The sequence below is a fragment of the Gymnodraco acuticeps genome, unplaced genomic scaffold (genome assembly GCF_902827175.1).
Source record: "Gymnodraco acuticeps unplaced genomic scaffold, fGymAcu1.1, whole genome shotgun sequence".
Lineage (NCBI taxonomy): Eukaryota > Metazoa > Chordata > Actinopteri > Perciformes > Bathydraconidae > Gymnodraco > Gymnodraco acuticeps.
Genome location: NW_022990014.1, coordinates 1,733,546 through 1,749,440, shown reverse-complemented (window position 1 = coordinate 1,749,440; position 15,895 = coordinate 1,733,546). Strand labels below are relative to the sequence as shown.

General features: G+C 39.8%; 2 protein-coding genes across 10 annotated transcripts; one reads left to right on the top strand and one right to left on the bottom strand.

Moving 5' to 3' along the window:
• The first annotated feature begins 1,766 nt into the window (after positions 1–1,766).
• Positions 1,767–7,676, top strand: hnrnpa3 (heterogeneous nuclear ribonucleoprotein A3). 9 transcript variants are annotated; one of them, XM_034213302.1, is made up of 11 exons: positions 1,767–1,896; positions 2,861–2,983; positions 3,111–3,257; positions 3,339–3,549; positions 3,637–3,726; positions 3,834–3,902; positions 4,266–4,313; positions 4,469–4,621; positions 4,753–4,854; positions 4,974–5,056; positions 6,318–7,676. In XM_034213302.1, the coding sequence occupies exons 1-10, from the start codon at positions 1,879–1,881 to the stop codon at positions 5,039–5,041; spliced, it is 1,029 nt and encodes a 342-aa protein (XP_034069193.1). In that variant the 5' UTR covers positions 1,767–1,878; the 3' UTR covers positions 5,042–5,056; positions 6,318–7,676. The 9 variants fall into 9 exon arrangements, with proteins under 9 accessions (XP_034069193.1, XP_034069191.1, XP_034069199.1 ...); XM_034213300.1 differs by having other exon boundaries at positions 4,753–4,869; XM_034213308.1 differs by lacking the exon at positions 6,318–7,676 and adding an exon at positions 5,158–5,656 and having other exon boundaries at positions 3,834–3,869; positions 4,469–4,477; positions 4,753–4,869.
• Positions 7,677–8,820: 1,144 nt separating this feature from the next.
• On the bottom strand, positions 8,821–15,464 carry nfe2l2a (nuclear factor, erythroid 2-like 2a). Its single transcript, XM_034213298.1, has 5 exons — positions 15,189–15,464; positions 11,980–12,246; positions 11,607–11,699; positions 11,344–11,520; positions 8,821–10,463 (listed from the first exon to the last, which is right to left on the bottom strand). The coding sequence occupies exons 1-5, from the start codon at positions 15,222–15,224 to the stop codon at positions 9,207–9,209; spliced, it is 1,830 nt and encodes a 609-aa protein (XP_034069189.1). The 5' UTR covers positions 15,225–15,464; the 3' UTR covers positions 8,821–9,206.
• Positions 15,465–15,895: the final 431 nt, after the last annotated feature.

The window sequence follows — 15,895 nt, the reverse complement described above, 5'->3', positions numbered from 1 at the left end:
CATCTGGCTCATAAATCTTTGCCCTTGCCCGGTCAAGTATTATTGTCAGAGTGATTTGACTTGATTTAAAAACACAGATGTATGTCATGTTTCCACAATTACAGCTGAAAATAACTTGAATATCAGCCTTGTTACACATTTAACCATGCGTGCTCTGAGGGCATTTGGTCTGAGAAATGTATGCTTAATGTTTAACATCGTGCTATATGTTATTATGAATGAATGTTTTCATGAACGTTAACGATGAAAGCGCTGTTTGAGACGATGATATAACAAATAGACAAACAAAACACCTCCTTACAATACGATACAATAGCCCTCCAGTGAATATACAACTCTGTTAAGTTAATTTGCTCCACCTATTATGTGTGTTACTCTTTTCCTTTTCAGTATTGCCGCGCTTATGTCTGACTTTTTTGCCTTTCATAGTTGCTATTTCTGTAAGCTGCCTTACTTTAAACACCAACTTATACAAATAATGATGCTGGAACTGGAAACATAGGCCTACTGTTTATAGTGTTGAAACTCACACTGTAGTTGTAATGTTTAGTATCAGTTACAACGTTGAATAACTTTGTCATGTGCCAAGGGGTTAAGTTGCAAAATTCACACTAGGGTGCCAAACAATGAAGAAATGCATTAAGAAACAGGAACTGTGTGTGGCTAAATGCATGCTTGTAGTGGTAAACAAAACTAACCCCAAAAAACAATGCATCCTAGTGTCTGCAAGTCCTGGGTGTCCTTATAAGATATCCATTTTTGTTTTAAAGCCCATCCTCCTGTTTAGCCTATATTTGTATTCAGGGTTGTTAGTTCATTTTGAATTGGCTTTGTTATGAACTATTAACGAAGTACTTTTATACTAATAAAGGACTGGCTTTTCTAAAGCCAGTTGAGTAGCACTTGAAATGTTTTTGCTCTATGAAACCTGATGTACTTATATGATTCTGTTTTCTTCAAGTTGTATTTTGTTGGTCGAACGCACTTATTGTAAGTCGCTTTGGATAAAAGCGTCAGCTAAATGCAATGTAATGTTATGAATCTATACTCTAAAGACATACTGTGTCTTTTTTAATTGCAAAAATTGTCTTAAATGGTAGACCACCAACAGTTCACTTGATTAAAATATGTGTTTAAATAAACAGCAGACACAAAATTAGCAGTTGAGATCAGAAATGGCCATCAAAATAAATCCACACCCAAAAATCTACGTTAATTAACGTCAAGTGTGGGTAAAGCCTACTATAGAAGTGCACCCTATGTATGTGTGCTACTTGTAAACAGCACTCAGCTGGGTCCCTTGTGAATTCAATATCACATTTATTATGGACTGAACTCTGCCCAAACAATTCAATGGCTGGGTGAACATCAACTGTTCTGTCAAGACCTTTATAACCAGTAGATGGCGCAAATTATAAAAACAATTCTCCCTTGTATTGCACAAAACTAGACAGCCAAAAGGGACAAATTGGGCGAAAACAACTTTATATATATAAAAAAACAATCCCTCATGTACATAATGTATGCATCATAAACTGCATGAATCACTGTAGCTTTCATGTACTAAAATGTGAGTTTTGATTATTTTCCAGAACAGACCAGGGAACCTGATGGGGATACTGGGAATAAAAGGATATGGGTAAGAACTACCTTCATAAGTGAAACAGGATTGGTGAGAATAATTTAAAAGATAGCTAAAATCATGGTTGTACATCCATTGGGAAATGACATGATGATAACACTCTTGTACAGTAGGTGGCGGTCTACACCTTTACATTGTTTGCGATCCGCCAATAAAAAGAGAAGAGAAGAAGATGAAGGACTGAACAAAATTACGTGACACGCGACACGTGACGCGACACACTTAGCTAATCAGTGATGAACAGCAAAATGGAGGTGAGTTTTCGCAAATGTTGCACATTAAATACGGTTATTTAAAACGCATTAAAGCATCGCTTACTCTACAAAAATATGTATAACAGTGACGAATGAATGCAAGGTGTTGTGTTGAAACGTGTTGCTTAAACGTTGACCCAAAGTCATCGCTGTTTAAAGTAGCTAGCCTTGCAGCTAAGATAAGCTAATGGTGGTAAAACCAACCAAAAGCTCTGTTGTTTGACAGTTCCATTTGACTGTTACATGAACGTTGTTGTTGGCTTCCTTTGACACGCATTTTATCAATATAATTAATAGATACATTTTGTTTTTGGTTATAACGCAAGGCTCAACCTGCAGCTTTACTAAAGTAAGCTAACATAAACGCTAACGTCATTGCTGAGGCCCGCCAGGCTAACCCAGCTGTTGTCAACTGTAATCATTGTTAAAATAACTGTTTGTTCGTGCATTGGGTTTTTTGACAACTTTATTTTACAGTGCAATGATATATTCAACATTCAACATAGCGCGGTCTGTCGCTTGAATGGTGACGGGGGGAAATAAAAACAATGTATTCGCGATATTTGTGTGCATTTATCAATCCGCGAGAGAATCAGAATCCAGTGTATTGCTAGGTACGTTTACACATACAAGCAATTTGCTTTGGTGTATGGTGGTGCTAACATTATCAACATAAGGAAATAACTTCTAACAGAAAAGGTCAAAAATAGTACTACAATAAAAAATAAAATATAATAATGGCACGTTTTACACCAAATATAAGTATACAAAAGAAACTAAAAATACAATGTAATAAATGACAAGCTGCAGTATATTATATTGTACAGTTTGTTTGCAGGGTGGGAGGGCCACAATCTTCCCAGTAGATGGTAGTAACTTCATCCATGCAGTAGTAATCGTACTTATTTCATGTAACACTATTTACAGCGGCAATTATATATTTTTCTTGTTATGCCTTTTATAGGAGCGTGAAGCTAGAGAACCTGAGCAGCTCAGAAAGCTGTTTATTGGAGGACTGAGCTTTGAAACAACCGAGGAGAGTTTACGGGCTCATTTTGAACAATGGGGAGCTCTTACCGATTGTGTGGTACGTATATGTTTTGTTGTTATGTTTGGCATTATGGCCTCTACAATAAGAAACCATATTAATGTTCAAAGCCACCATCTTGTTAAACTGTTATCACCACCATTGTGTATGTCTTTGGTTTTTCTAGGTGATGAGGGACCCTAACACCAAGCGTTCTAGAGGGTTTGGCTTTGTGACGTATGCGGCTGTAGAAGAAGTCGACGTTGCCATGGCTGAAAGGCCTCATAAAGTGGATGGTCGTGTTGTTGAACCCAAGAGGGCCGTGTCCAGAGAGGTAAACAAATCCCCGTCCTGAAGGCAGAAACTACAGCCATGTTGGTGTTTGTTGTGTGCTCATTAATGCCCACTGTTTCAGGACTCCAATAAACCCGGCGCCCATCTGACCGTCAAGAAGATCTTTGTCGGTGGGATCAAAGAGGATACCGAGGAGTACCACATCAGAGAGCATTTTGAAAAATATGGAAAGATTGAATGCATTGACATCATAGAAGAGCGCTCCACTGGGAAGAAGAGAGGATTCTGCTTCGTCTCCTTTGAAGACCATGACACAGTGGACAAAATAGTTGGTATGTGTTTAGTTTTTAGAGTGAACACAGCTTTCAGGCAACATTTAGTAATGGTATGTAAGTGTATTGTTCTTGTTTTCCTCACAGCCCAGAAATTCCACACGATCAATTTCCACAATTGTGAGGTCAGAAAGGCCCTCTCAAAACAGGAAATGAGTACTATGTCCACCAGCAGGGGTAAGCACACCATAAATATATTCCTAATGAACATTTAATTAGTCTTTTCAGCCATCAGTTCATTGATGTTGTTAAGGGTTCTAAAATGACACATTTGTACATATCAGACAGGAGTGGAGGTTCTGGAAACTTCATGGGAAGAGGTAATTTTGGTGGTGGTGGCAACTTCAGTCGAGGTGAGTAGTAATTGAAAGCCAGATTAAAGTTCCTCTGTCACTAATTACACAACAGCAGATGCATTTAATAGGGATGTGTACGAGGGAGAGTAGGTTTCAGGATCTCATTTGTACTGACGCACTAAAGGAAGTAAAATAGTTGTATCTCTTCTCTTTTTTTTTTAATGAATATGGTGTAGCTATAGCTATCTGGTAAAACTGGTTGCTCAGCTTGGTGAAAGATCTGTTTTCAAACTTAATGTATCAGTATTGATTTTCATGTGCAGTTGCCATGCCTTAGACAGAGTTTCCAAAATACAACACAAATCTACAATACAGTTCTTCAGCTTTAATGCGTTACTCTATTTTACACTTGTGTTTTAGGAGGCTATGGTGGAGGACGAGGCGGTTATGCCGATGATTTTGACAATGGTGAGCTTTTTAAGAAAGAAAAAAAGAATCTACTTTAGGATGAGGCGGAAGGAGTTTTATGTTAATGAAAAGCATGAGTGTTTCATGTCACAGTGAATATGAATTATAAGGTTATGTTGTAATACGCAAGTTTGCTTTGTTTTTGACTGTTCCAGGTCCAGGAAGTAATTATAGTGGAGGACCAGGTTATGGAGGTGGCAGAGGGGGCTATGGAGGTGGTGGTGGTGGTGGTGGTGGTGGTGGTGGTCAAGGGTATAGCAACCAGGGAGGTGGAAACTGTGATGGAGGATACAGAGGCAATGACGGAGGTAAAATAACATTCAAAAAAGGTGTTGAGAATTGTGATTTGTTAAACTAAGTTTTAGATATTATTAGAAAACTGGCTGTACTAAACACCAGATTTAAAGATTTACCTTTAACATGGACATTTATTTTTCAGGATATGGAGGAGGGGGAAATTACAATGACTTTGGAAATTATGGTGGCCAGCAGTCCAGCTATGGGGCCATGAAGGGAAACAACTTTGGTGGCAGAAACTCAGGTGCACCATATGGTGGTGAGTGTTACCACCGACTCTCAAAATCAAGCATTTATTGACATTACATAATTTCTGCTGAAAATTATCCAACGTATTTTGCGGGTACTAATCTTTAACTGCAGGTGGCCATGGATCCGGTGGCGGGAGCAGCGCCGGCGGAGGAGGGGGCTATGGCTCTCGGCGATATTAATTATATCATGTTTTGGTAAGTTGCATTCAGTTCAACAACACACTCGTAGCACAGTACAGACTGAGCCCTTGAAAGTGCAGATTAACTATTTGTTCTATCCTGTATCCATTCAACAGGCTTCAGTTCTTAGCAGGAGAGGCGAGGAGATGAGCAAAGGAAATGTCAGGAAAGCCGCAGGTTACTTTGAGACAGTCATCTGAAAGCATTAGAGGAACACTCAAGTCAGACATTACGGCAGCTAAATCGGAGAAGTTTATGGAAGAAGGACTGTATACACAAGACATGAGTGCAGATGATACTCCTCCCTAATTGTGATAGATGTTTCCCTACCCAGCTATTTTTTTTTTCTGTGTGTATATTGTGCCTATGGTATCATGGGTGAAGAGAAAATTGTTTTCTTTTTTTAAAGTTATTATGATTGCTCATTTGCAAGTGTCAAGTGTAATTTGTTTATGTGAAGCACAGTATGTACATCCTTAGTATAACCAGTGTCAACAAACATAAGCAATCTGGATTAGAATCAAGGGAATCCCTCACTCTTTTTCCCAGCACACAGCATTTTAGATTTGTTTGGATTAGAAGAAAAAGACCAAATAAAATTGTTTAGTAAAGTGACAAGAGGTTCAGTGCATCATTGGTCCAGAAAGAAATCACACGAGTTATTTATCTGTTGCCTGCACACATTTTGACTGTGAAGTTAGACAAATTTGCCTGTCCAGAACCACTTCTTCCTCTTTTTGGGGACTATTTAAGACTTCTTTGGGTGAAATTGTAAATATACTGTATTTATTTGTACAAATGTCAATGACAAGGGAGTTTCTGGTAGTCCTAGGGCAAAGGCCCATACACCACCTATGCCAGTTTTGAGCGTTTAGGATTATAACGGCCACAAGCACCTGCAGTTGAGCCTTCAGCATCGCTAGTGTGGAAGATTGCAGATGACAGTCAGACAAGACGTCTGCAGCCCCCGCACAGTGGACCAGTCAGCATTTTGAGAGACAGAGAGAAGGCAGCATCGAGCACAACGCCCATGGAGGAAGCTTCTGATAGTGAGCGTCTATCTCTGTCAAGGCTAGCTAAACCCTCCAGCAGCTGGTTCTAGCGAAGAAAGAATAGTTCCTGGACACATTGGAGATCCTGTTGAGTCAGAGATACTGCAGTTTTACCCGAAAGTGCTAGATTTCAGACATTAACGAGAAAAGGGAGTGAGTATTTCACAAAAAGCTGACTTAAGAAGATGAAGCAGGTAAGAGTAACCACTTTGCTTGATTTGCAGATGTGGAAAAGAGGAATTCTCTTCTTGCTGAAAATCTGTAAAGACCTGATAACATGGAAGGTTCTGGATGGGTAAGACTTTTTTCAAAATATTATCAAAGGCTGCTCATTATGTAATCTAACAGCGCAAATGGTAATCACACCAGGTGCAAAGGTTCTTTTAAGGTAAAGGGAGCAGGAGCACTTCAGGTATTGTTCCTCTTTGACCTGAATCAGCCTGTGACCTTCACCACAGCTGGACATATCTTGCAAGCAAAATATGTTTTATTACCTTTGCCATCTGTCAGTCCTGATAAAGTTCATGGTGCTGAAACATCCTTAAGGGAAAACAAATGAGCATGCTCAGGAAAGAAACAATATTTACACTCCCTGGCCACTATTAGGCACACCTATATTAAACAATATCACAATTTAATACAGCAGGTCTACAATCAACTTACCTCAGTGTTAAACATATTGAATGAACAGCCTTGAGGTGATGTAAAAACTCCATCAAAAAACAGTAGATGGCAAAACAGTTGTATAGATTTGCATTATATTGTATGGATGTACCTTTTTATAAAATAGTCACAGTGACCATTGTCGATATCAATGTCAAGCAATCACTTGCATCCTGCAGTGCTAACGCTCTTGGCAGTCTGTAAATAAATCTACGCATAACAGATTTGTAACTCTTAAGTTAACTATAATTACTGCAAAGGCATGTCATAGAAAATTAATGTGACAAAGACAATGGTTTAACTTGAAGACATGTTGAAAAGCAAATCTATTCAAAAATACTCCTAGTTGTCAAAGGAATAGTGTAGACAAATCTTACCTTTTAGCTTAAAAACTTTTTCAGTAAAAGTACTGAATATTTAGCCGAGTTCAACATAAGTTTGGAGTTTCAAGCTGATTTTATAAGGTTTGCTTAACATAAAGGGGTAATCCTGTACATGTACCTGTTAAGCAGGTAAAACAGAATGTTTAAACATTCATTCCAATTACAAACCCTTATACGTTATATTTACACAATGCATAGCTGTCTTGAGAGTGATCTATACAAAAACGTTTATTTAAATTAATGTTGATGTAAGATCAATGTCCATCCATTGAAATGTGACCGACATAATTGATGATGCAAATATGATCTTGTTCAAAATGAATGATACATGCACTCAGTGGATTCCACGCAGGTCATGTCTACTCGATCAAAAAAAATAAAGAAACCATACCTGTTGTTTCTCAATCAGTAAAGGCAGTGATTCTCAAATGGGGGTACGCGGACCCCTGGGGGTACTGCAAGGGGTATGTGAGATTTAAAAAAAAAAAAAAAAAAAAGGTTAATTAAAAAAATAATCTTAGTAAAATAAGTTCAATAGAAAACACAATTGTATATAAAACATTCCTATGACCACCAAGGGGGTCATCATATAAACATGTCAAATGTGTGTATTGTATTTTATAGCTTTTCACAATAACATATTACTTAAATTGAAAAACTCCTTGGAAAAATCTATTTTATAAAAGTGTTATGTTATTTTTTTTCATGCATAAAATTAAAATATCATTAGTTTGTTGTAATGCATACCAAGAAGGAGTTAATACATCACACACTGAGGGAACATCACTATATTGTAATTATTTATATAGGCTTTTTTGATCAAAAATGTTCGGGATCGGTCAGGGGGTCCTTGGGCTGAGAAAATGTTTCAAAGGGGGTACATTACTGAAAAAAGTTTGAGAAGCACTGAGTTAAGGGATAGTGTTTCTGCAGAGGAATGTAGAATGACCCAACTCACCGAATAAAGACGTGCTTGGCAGAAGCACCCCAGAGTCAGTTAACTATGTTGGCTAAACTGTAAAATGTGTAAAGTTTGACTTATACTCTTAAAATAAAAATATTTTTCATGATTTGAGTCTTTTATTTCTGTAAGCCATATACTGAGCTGTGCATTCCTGTTTGAACTGTTGTCAGTGGGAAACTGTTTCTATATTCACAGCCAGCCTTGAGTCTCACCAGTTTAACTTGCCACACAGCCTCTGATGTTTGTCATGATAGCAGTAAATGGGCTTGGTGATCAAAGGTGGTGTTTGTGTGTGAGTGCATGTAGAACACAGTGATTGCGTGGGCTTTATCTTTGAATGCTTGTCCGGGTTGGCCCTTTGTGAAGTTGTCATGCATTGCTCAAACAGAGCATACTATGCTGTTGCGTCACAATGAATGCAGTGGGTGTGATTTATTGTCCGACTGGAGTTTCACAGTATTAAAAGCTTTAGGTTACTGTACAAACAAGCTTGCTCTTAAAGAAAACAAGCCGATTGTAAAAAGTGGTTTAAGCCAATAACTCGTTCAGTACAATATTTCTTTTCTTTGCCTCTTTTTAAACCCTTGGGTGAGCCTTCAAGTCACGAACTGACTTGAACATGTGGTAAGTTATGCAATCATTCCTTAGACTATATATCCATCTGGCATCAATCTGTTGCACACCACACAATGTTCTTTGAGTAAATGGGACGCTTTATAGCTATAGGAATTCTTTATTGAAAAGCACAGAAGATTTTATAAAAGAACCTGGGCAGCAAATCATAAAAGGGACAGTTATAAAATATGAGTAACAATGATTGAAACAATCATTTAGCATACAGAAATATAATATATACAATATATATATACACGTACAGTAACGGTTTATCAATCTCAAAAGCAAGTAATGTTTATATTTACAAATAATATTGGTTAAAGAATCTGAACATATCGGAGTACAAAAGAAGTAAAATATCAAAAATATTACAACATTCAAGAGAAGTGCGCAAAAACTATACAATAGTTCTGCTGAGCTACTAGTGCTTTAAAGCTTTACGACTACAAAGTTATTGCATAGTATTACTATGATAATGCAGTACCATATTACAAAGGAGAGAAGAGGTTGTCTTCAGTCTTGATGAAAGTCTTTTTGATGCGAGGAACGAGGAAGACGCTGCCGTCAGTGGACTGCTGGAGGGAGTATTCGGAGGGAGAGTAAGAGTTCCCCTTCTCATCTCTCAACATGCTGAAGACCTCCAGGTACAAGCTGTTGAGTTGCTGCTTCATCTCCTTCATGTTTGTGATGTTCTCGCTCTTCTCACTCAGCAGAAGCTCCTTCTCGTCCTTCAGTGAGTCCAGGTTGCTCTCCAGACCCACTATGTTCTCCATCTTGCGTTTGCGGCAGTTCTGGGCAGCGACCTTGTTTTTGCCGCGGCGGCGTATGTCTCGGACCAGGGCCAGCTGGGCTTCATTCAGTTCGTGCTTTGACATCAGCTCGTTGAAGTCATCAACAGGCAGATTGATAATCATGCTAACCGTGAAAGGGATTTTGAGGGCCTTGGCCCTCTGCTCGTCTCTCGAGAGACGTACTTCCGAGCGTTTCTTCTGCTTGTCTTTGGCGAAGGGGGCGCTGTTATGCCCGCCGTCCTCTGCTGGGTCCGTCCTGTGTTGTTTGGGATTCTTCTCCTGTTGTGTTTGCCCTAGCGGTGCGGACACAGAAATTGCCATCTGATGATCATCAGGTTGGAAATTGAGTGAGAACATCTCTGAGTAGTCAGATTCTGCACTTCCAGGATTGTCATCCATCTCATCCATGTCTGAATCGCTGTAACCATAGGAGTCATTGCCATACACAGACTTCCCAGGGGAACTAGCATTGGGGCTAGTGTTTGAAGAGATTCCTGAATCCGAGTCTGGCAGTTCTACCAATAGATTGTGTTTACCTCTGTCAAACGCATCTCCTGGTGAAAGGCTGTAAGGGTCCAATGGGGTGAAGAAAGGCTTGTTTGGGATATCAGGCATGGCATTACTTTCATTTTCTTTGAGGCCATGTTGACCACTGCTCTCTTCCAGAATGACATTGGGGTAGTATATCTCACAGAAACTTTCAGCAGTTAAATTAGCATTTAACTGAGGAGCGTTTGCCCTTATCTGGCCGAGATTCTCTGCTGGGGCCAAATTGTGAACAGAGCCATCAAATGTATTCATAAACTCAGCAGGGCAGACATTTAAACTGTTGGTTTTGTCTGGGAGATTGGTCATGGGGTAAAAACTGTAGTTTGGATCCTGAACTTCAGGGCTGTTTGGAAGTGGATAAGTTGTGGTCTCAAGTGTGTCTTCCATCTGCATGCTCAGGCATTGCTGGAAAAAAAGATAAAGAACCATTAAAACAAAAACATTAAATGTTTCACAAATCTGCTTTGTTGACAATGCAAATATTGTTGTTGTTGTTGTTGCATATATAATATGTACTGACTGACATAAAAGCATACTTAACTTATTATCTTCCCAAATAATAATAATTCAGTCTTTAAGTTGACTAGTATTTCACTGACCAATGCTAGTAGCCAATTGGTAAAATGTATACGAAATCACCAATACCAATCTCCCTCTTGCTGTGAAGTTACCCAAGTACATTATCTTCCCAAAGCAGCTTACACAAACAGAAACAACCACACAACCTTTTTTTCCCTACAATGTAAAGTCTTATCAGCAGCTTGCCAGAGAACCTAATGCAATGCTATGTAAGCTGCATGGTTGGGATTTAGTTAGTTTAGTTCAGAGTGAGAGGTCAAGGCAACAAATGGCACACTGCTCCACCCATCAGCTAATGCAAATTTGAGCTGCCTCAAAACAAAACCGATAAGGTAACTACTGAAAAACTGCAGGCACACTTTTTTATGTTGCTGCCAGAACGTAAACGCTTTAGGATTAGCGCACCCTGTCCAAACAAGATTTCTTCTTTTCTGCTTAATGAATCTAGTGGTTGTTAATCATAGAAACAACAACACATCTCAAACACCCAACTCCCTAATTCTTTGAAAAGTCTTAACAATGAAACCTAATAACAGAGGAATGCCAGGTGCACCTGTGTGGCATGTATGAGACCCCTGTCCCACAGAGCAACAAAAAGGTGTTTGTCCTCTAATGCTGGGCTCCTGCCCGCTGATGAATTCTTTGGGTATTTGTTCCACAACAAAAAACACCCTGCCATTGAGGTGGTAGAGTCAGTGTATTATACCTGCAGCTCAGGGAGGGACAAAAGCTCCATCCAGGCCTGCTCCAAATCTGGGGTGACCCTCTGTGGTGGTGGTGGTGGTAGTGGAGCAGGGGAGAGGGTGGCCGGGGGCAGAACCGGCTGCTCGGGGGGCATTATGGGGGCTGAGACAGCAGTTGTGTCCAGGCAAACTGGGGTGTTCTGTCCAAGAAAGGGAAATATGTCTTTAAAAAAAAAAAAATGGAAAGGCTGAAGTCCCATGTGGGGTAATTATCCAATGTTCTTACCTCAGTTTCCTCTACAGGAAATGTCTCTGCCAGTAGCTGCAAACATTCATCGAATGACATGGCATCACCGCTCTCTTCTGTGTAGCTGGCATTCTGCAAGACACGGTAAAACATGTTCAGTTTCAACACATAGCATCCTTTGCAGCTCACCATATTTTAAAAACAGTACATGGCTTATAGAAGTTATTTCTCTGTTGAGTTGTTTCTTGAGCAGAATAAACCGATGCAAAGCTACAGACCCACCTGTGTTTCTGTAATTACGCAGGATGAGTGGTTACTTAGCTACGGCATAGCTACGGCATAGCCACAGCCTATCAAATGATGTGGGAGTGGTCCAGCTCTGACATGAGTAATGATGGCATTGTGCGTGTACCTGTGTAACCTCTAGAGGTGTGACAGCCGACTGCAGCGGGGCGCTGGGTGGCGGGCAGGGGATGTACTCTCCCGTTTCCTCATCGAGCTGAAGCTGTGCCAGCAGGGCCTTCTGCTGCTCCCGCACCAGATGCTGCCTCTTCTCTTCTTCCAGCTCCCGTTGCCTCCGCAGCTCATGTTCTTTCTGACGGTGATTGTAGTCAAACACCTCACGCCTGGCTCCGAGATCAATGTCCTGGTTCCACAGTATGTCGATCAGCTCCATGTCCTAAAGAAGAGAACCGCAGATCATGTTAGAGAGTCGTGAGCCATGCTGTCCTGCAGTGAGTGTGAGCAGCTTTGGAGCAGAGAGTGCACTGCTGTGGAGCGTGGCTGCTGCACCCGCCACACCCTGTCCCTCAGTATCTCTGCACTGACAGCAACACTGGCACTAAAGTCAAGGGGGAGAAGCCGCATGAATAATACATGCACTTCTCCGTTTCCCCTGCTGCCACCATACGCCAGCAGAAGACACCTTTCCGCACTTGATACTCTTTTCAAAGCAATCATTAACCATCTCATTACATTGAGGTGTGAAATCATTTGTCCCGTTCAAACTTGCAAATAGGGCACACAGGAAGTCAAGTTTTTTGCACAAGTTAATTCATACTACAGTATAGTTCTCAAATTAGTAACATCTATAAAAAAAATGTACAGCATGTATCAACTCAGGAAGTTAAAGGTAAGTCTATTATTGGTTTATAAAATGCATGTTACAAAGGTTATTTCTTAAAGGGTGGATAATTTAACCAAATTAAAAAGGGAATATAAGGCTATAGATCTGTTGCTGGGGGAAATTACAGAATTATTTTCCTTTTTTTCCTTTCTATTATATTGTCAAGCAAATAACTTGACTATTGAAAACTGATCTAAACATACTCACACACTGCACATATTTTCCACATTTGTTGTTCTTCATTTAGCATACACACATTATTTGAGTGCTCCTTACAACACAGAATGTTAAAACAGGGTCCTAACAACTGTGAGGATATTTAAATACGGTTTCCTGTAGATGTCCACCCACAGGCTGAATGTTATTTGCTCTTTTAAACAAGAATGCTGAAAGATAAACTGTGCTTCTCTCTTTTACACAGAAATTATTTACAGAAGGAAACCATTTCACAAGGCCCAGGGATGTTGCATAAACCCAATACACTGGTTCACAGGAACATGTCTGAGCATATGACTTGTTTGTTCCTCAGATTTGTGTATACACAGAATTATGGGCAAGGCTTCATAATGCCTGAAGTCGGTCATATGGCCAGAACAGACATAGCCGGCAGGGAAGCTAAGAGGGAACTGAACTCCTAAAGGGGAATAAAGCACAAAGCAGAAATCACAACAAAGAGGATGTGAAACTCAGGAGAAAAAAAGTGTTTTCTTTGATTTTAAGAAAATTGGGCATGTTGTAAATCTTAATCAACTCATAATAATAGCAAACTAGCACCTATATATATATATATATATATATATATATAGGTGCTAGTTTGCTATTATTATGAGTATATATATATATATATATATATATATATATATCCCAAAACATTGTTGACAGCAATTTTCTGTCTACAGCGGTGGCCCTGCAAAATAAGAACCCACTAACCCTCCTTGATTCAATGTTCAGAGCCACGACCACTAAAGGATTACACGTCACTTAGGCTGCCTACTATAAACCATACGCACAGGGTGAGAGGTGAGCACACAACTAGACATTATGGGTTCAGCTGGAATGGGGAAGTAGCCTCATATGTCAAAGTGGGACGTCTGGTCATCTGTGTTTTCCGAACAAAAAAACACCATCGTGTCTGTTTTTGGCATTTCAAAAACTCATCTGACAAGTCCTACGAGTCCCTCAAAGGACAATCCCATTTCTAAAAAAGGCTTGTCAACTATGAAGTGAAAGTTCAATGTGCCCTTTCACTGTCACTCATTAATTAAGCTGTTATATAATGTCAACGATCAAACTCCATTTGAAAAATCCCATCTCAAATGTTGTATTAATGCAAAATAAATGTTGTAAATGTAAAAATAAGCGGGTTAGATCAGGTTATCGGTGGTATCAGTAACAAGGCTGTCACAAGACCTGAATTGGCACCAGAACAAGGAAACTGGCTCATAAATGGACTTACATTTCCAAGACTTCTCTGCCACACAATAGAAGCTGAGCAAGCTGTCTTTTGTTTAACATTGTGACAAATGTGAGAAACAGACACACAACACCCAACTACCAGAAAACACATGTTGGTCCTGTTGGCTATCAAACTGGGTGATAGGAGTGATACTAAATGTGTGTGCTTCCAGGGTTGTTCATTTACTCCTCTTCACCTAAAAACCAGGGCCTCAAAGGGGACATGACTCCAGTAGTTTATTACAACTCCTTTCATCACACACTTGTGGACATCAACCCTTGACCGAGGAGGATGAAGCACAGCAGCACATGTTCCAAAAACAGACCTTTAGGCCCCCATTAGTCAACCATGGTCTTTCACCCTTACATATCCAGACCATATCACATGAGATTATCCCAAATGAAAAGTTTGTTTCAATGTCTATGAATAGAAACAATGCTATACTAAGGGTAATGTGGTTATTTTAAATGAGGAATACACTGAAAAAACAAAACGAAGGCAGAAGCAACAGTTCAATAATTCACAATACACGTTTGTCTATATCAGATATGGGATATCACATGCTTGGAGGAGGAAGGGGAGGGACTGTTACGAGAAATAGGCTCATGAGACTTCTTGTTTACCTAACTTGTCAAAAATGTAAAAAAATAATGTTTTTAATTCAAATAATTCTCCAGATTCTCAAAAAAACACTGCTTTACTTTATTAGGAATGATGTTATATCATGTCGAGGCATAACGTCACAAGTGAATGACTTGCATAAACGCAGACAGGAGCGCGACGTTAATATTCTATAACTAAAACACAGCCAGGTTCACGAGGGACTTTCTAAGCTCTCTCTCACAATTAAAGAAACAGCTGTTATTATAACCTTATATCTACGCTAAAACGAGGTTGTCACTGCGTATTGATCATATAGGCCTACATAAAGCGAACATTACAAAAGTTTACCTGAACTATCTCCCTATCAGATCGTTTCGGTATCAAGGAAGTTCACAGTCAGTGTTTAGTGATCATTTTAAAGAAATTATGTGTTTACCTGTTGACTGGAATGCATCACATCCATTTCCAGCATACTGGAGATCTGTCTAGTCTTGAACGGACGCTTTATTATTGTTAAATGTGTGTTTTATTCCTTGAAATGGCAGATTAAAATGGCGAGCGGTCCGAAGCCGATAGAGTCCGTCGCAGCAGCTGAGCTAAGGGAAACATTGCTTCCTTTAAATCTATTGAACATTACGGAGGTGCTGGCCCTGCCCACCGAGCGGCGGCGCCGGGATCGTCCCCCTCTCACCGGCCTATGAGGCGGTGCGACCTGGGTGTGCATGCGTGTAGAGCCGCTAGGCTGAGCAGACAGACCTACATACATTGAAAACAACCCTAACTAAATAAAAACATGCAAACATATAATTGTGTTCATGTTAAAGTTTCTATAACTCTTAAAAATGACTCTGGAAACACATTTAATTCAAACAAACTAGTAGGCCTACTTGTGTTCACTGTCTAATAAACACGTTATGGATTTTTTATATTTCTGGCTGAAAAAAACCGATATATAATGTGCACTTATGGAACAAAAAAAATATTTCTAGTTTCTATTTTAGCTCCGCCATCAGAACAGTTTTGACTGGTGCATAGCACCCCCTGCTGGTTGTTTGGCCCGATGTGGAGCTGGAGGCCCTGGGGCCCTAATGTCCCTGTGGAAACACTGAACACATCCACTGCCAGCTAGAAGCCTGTCTAAAA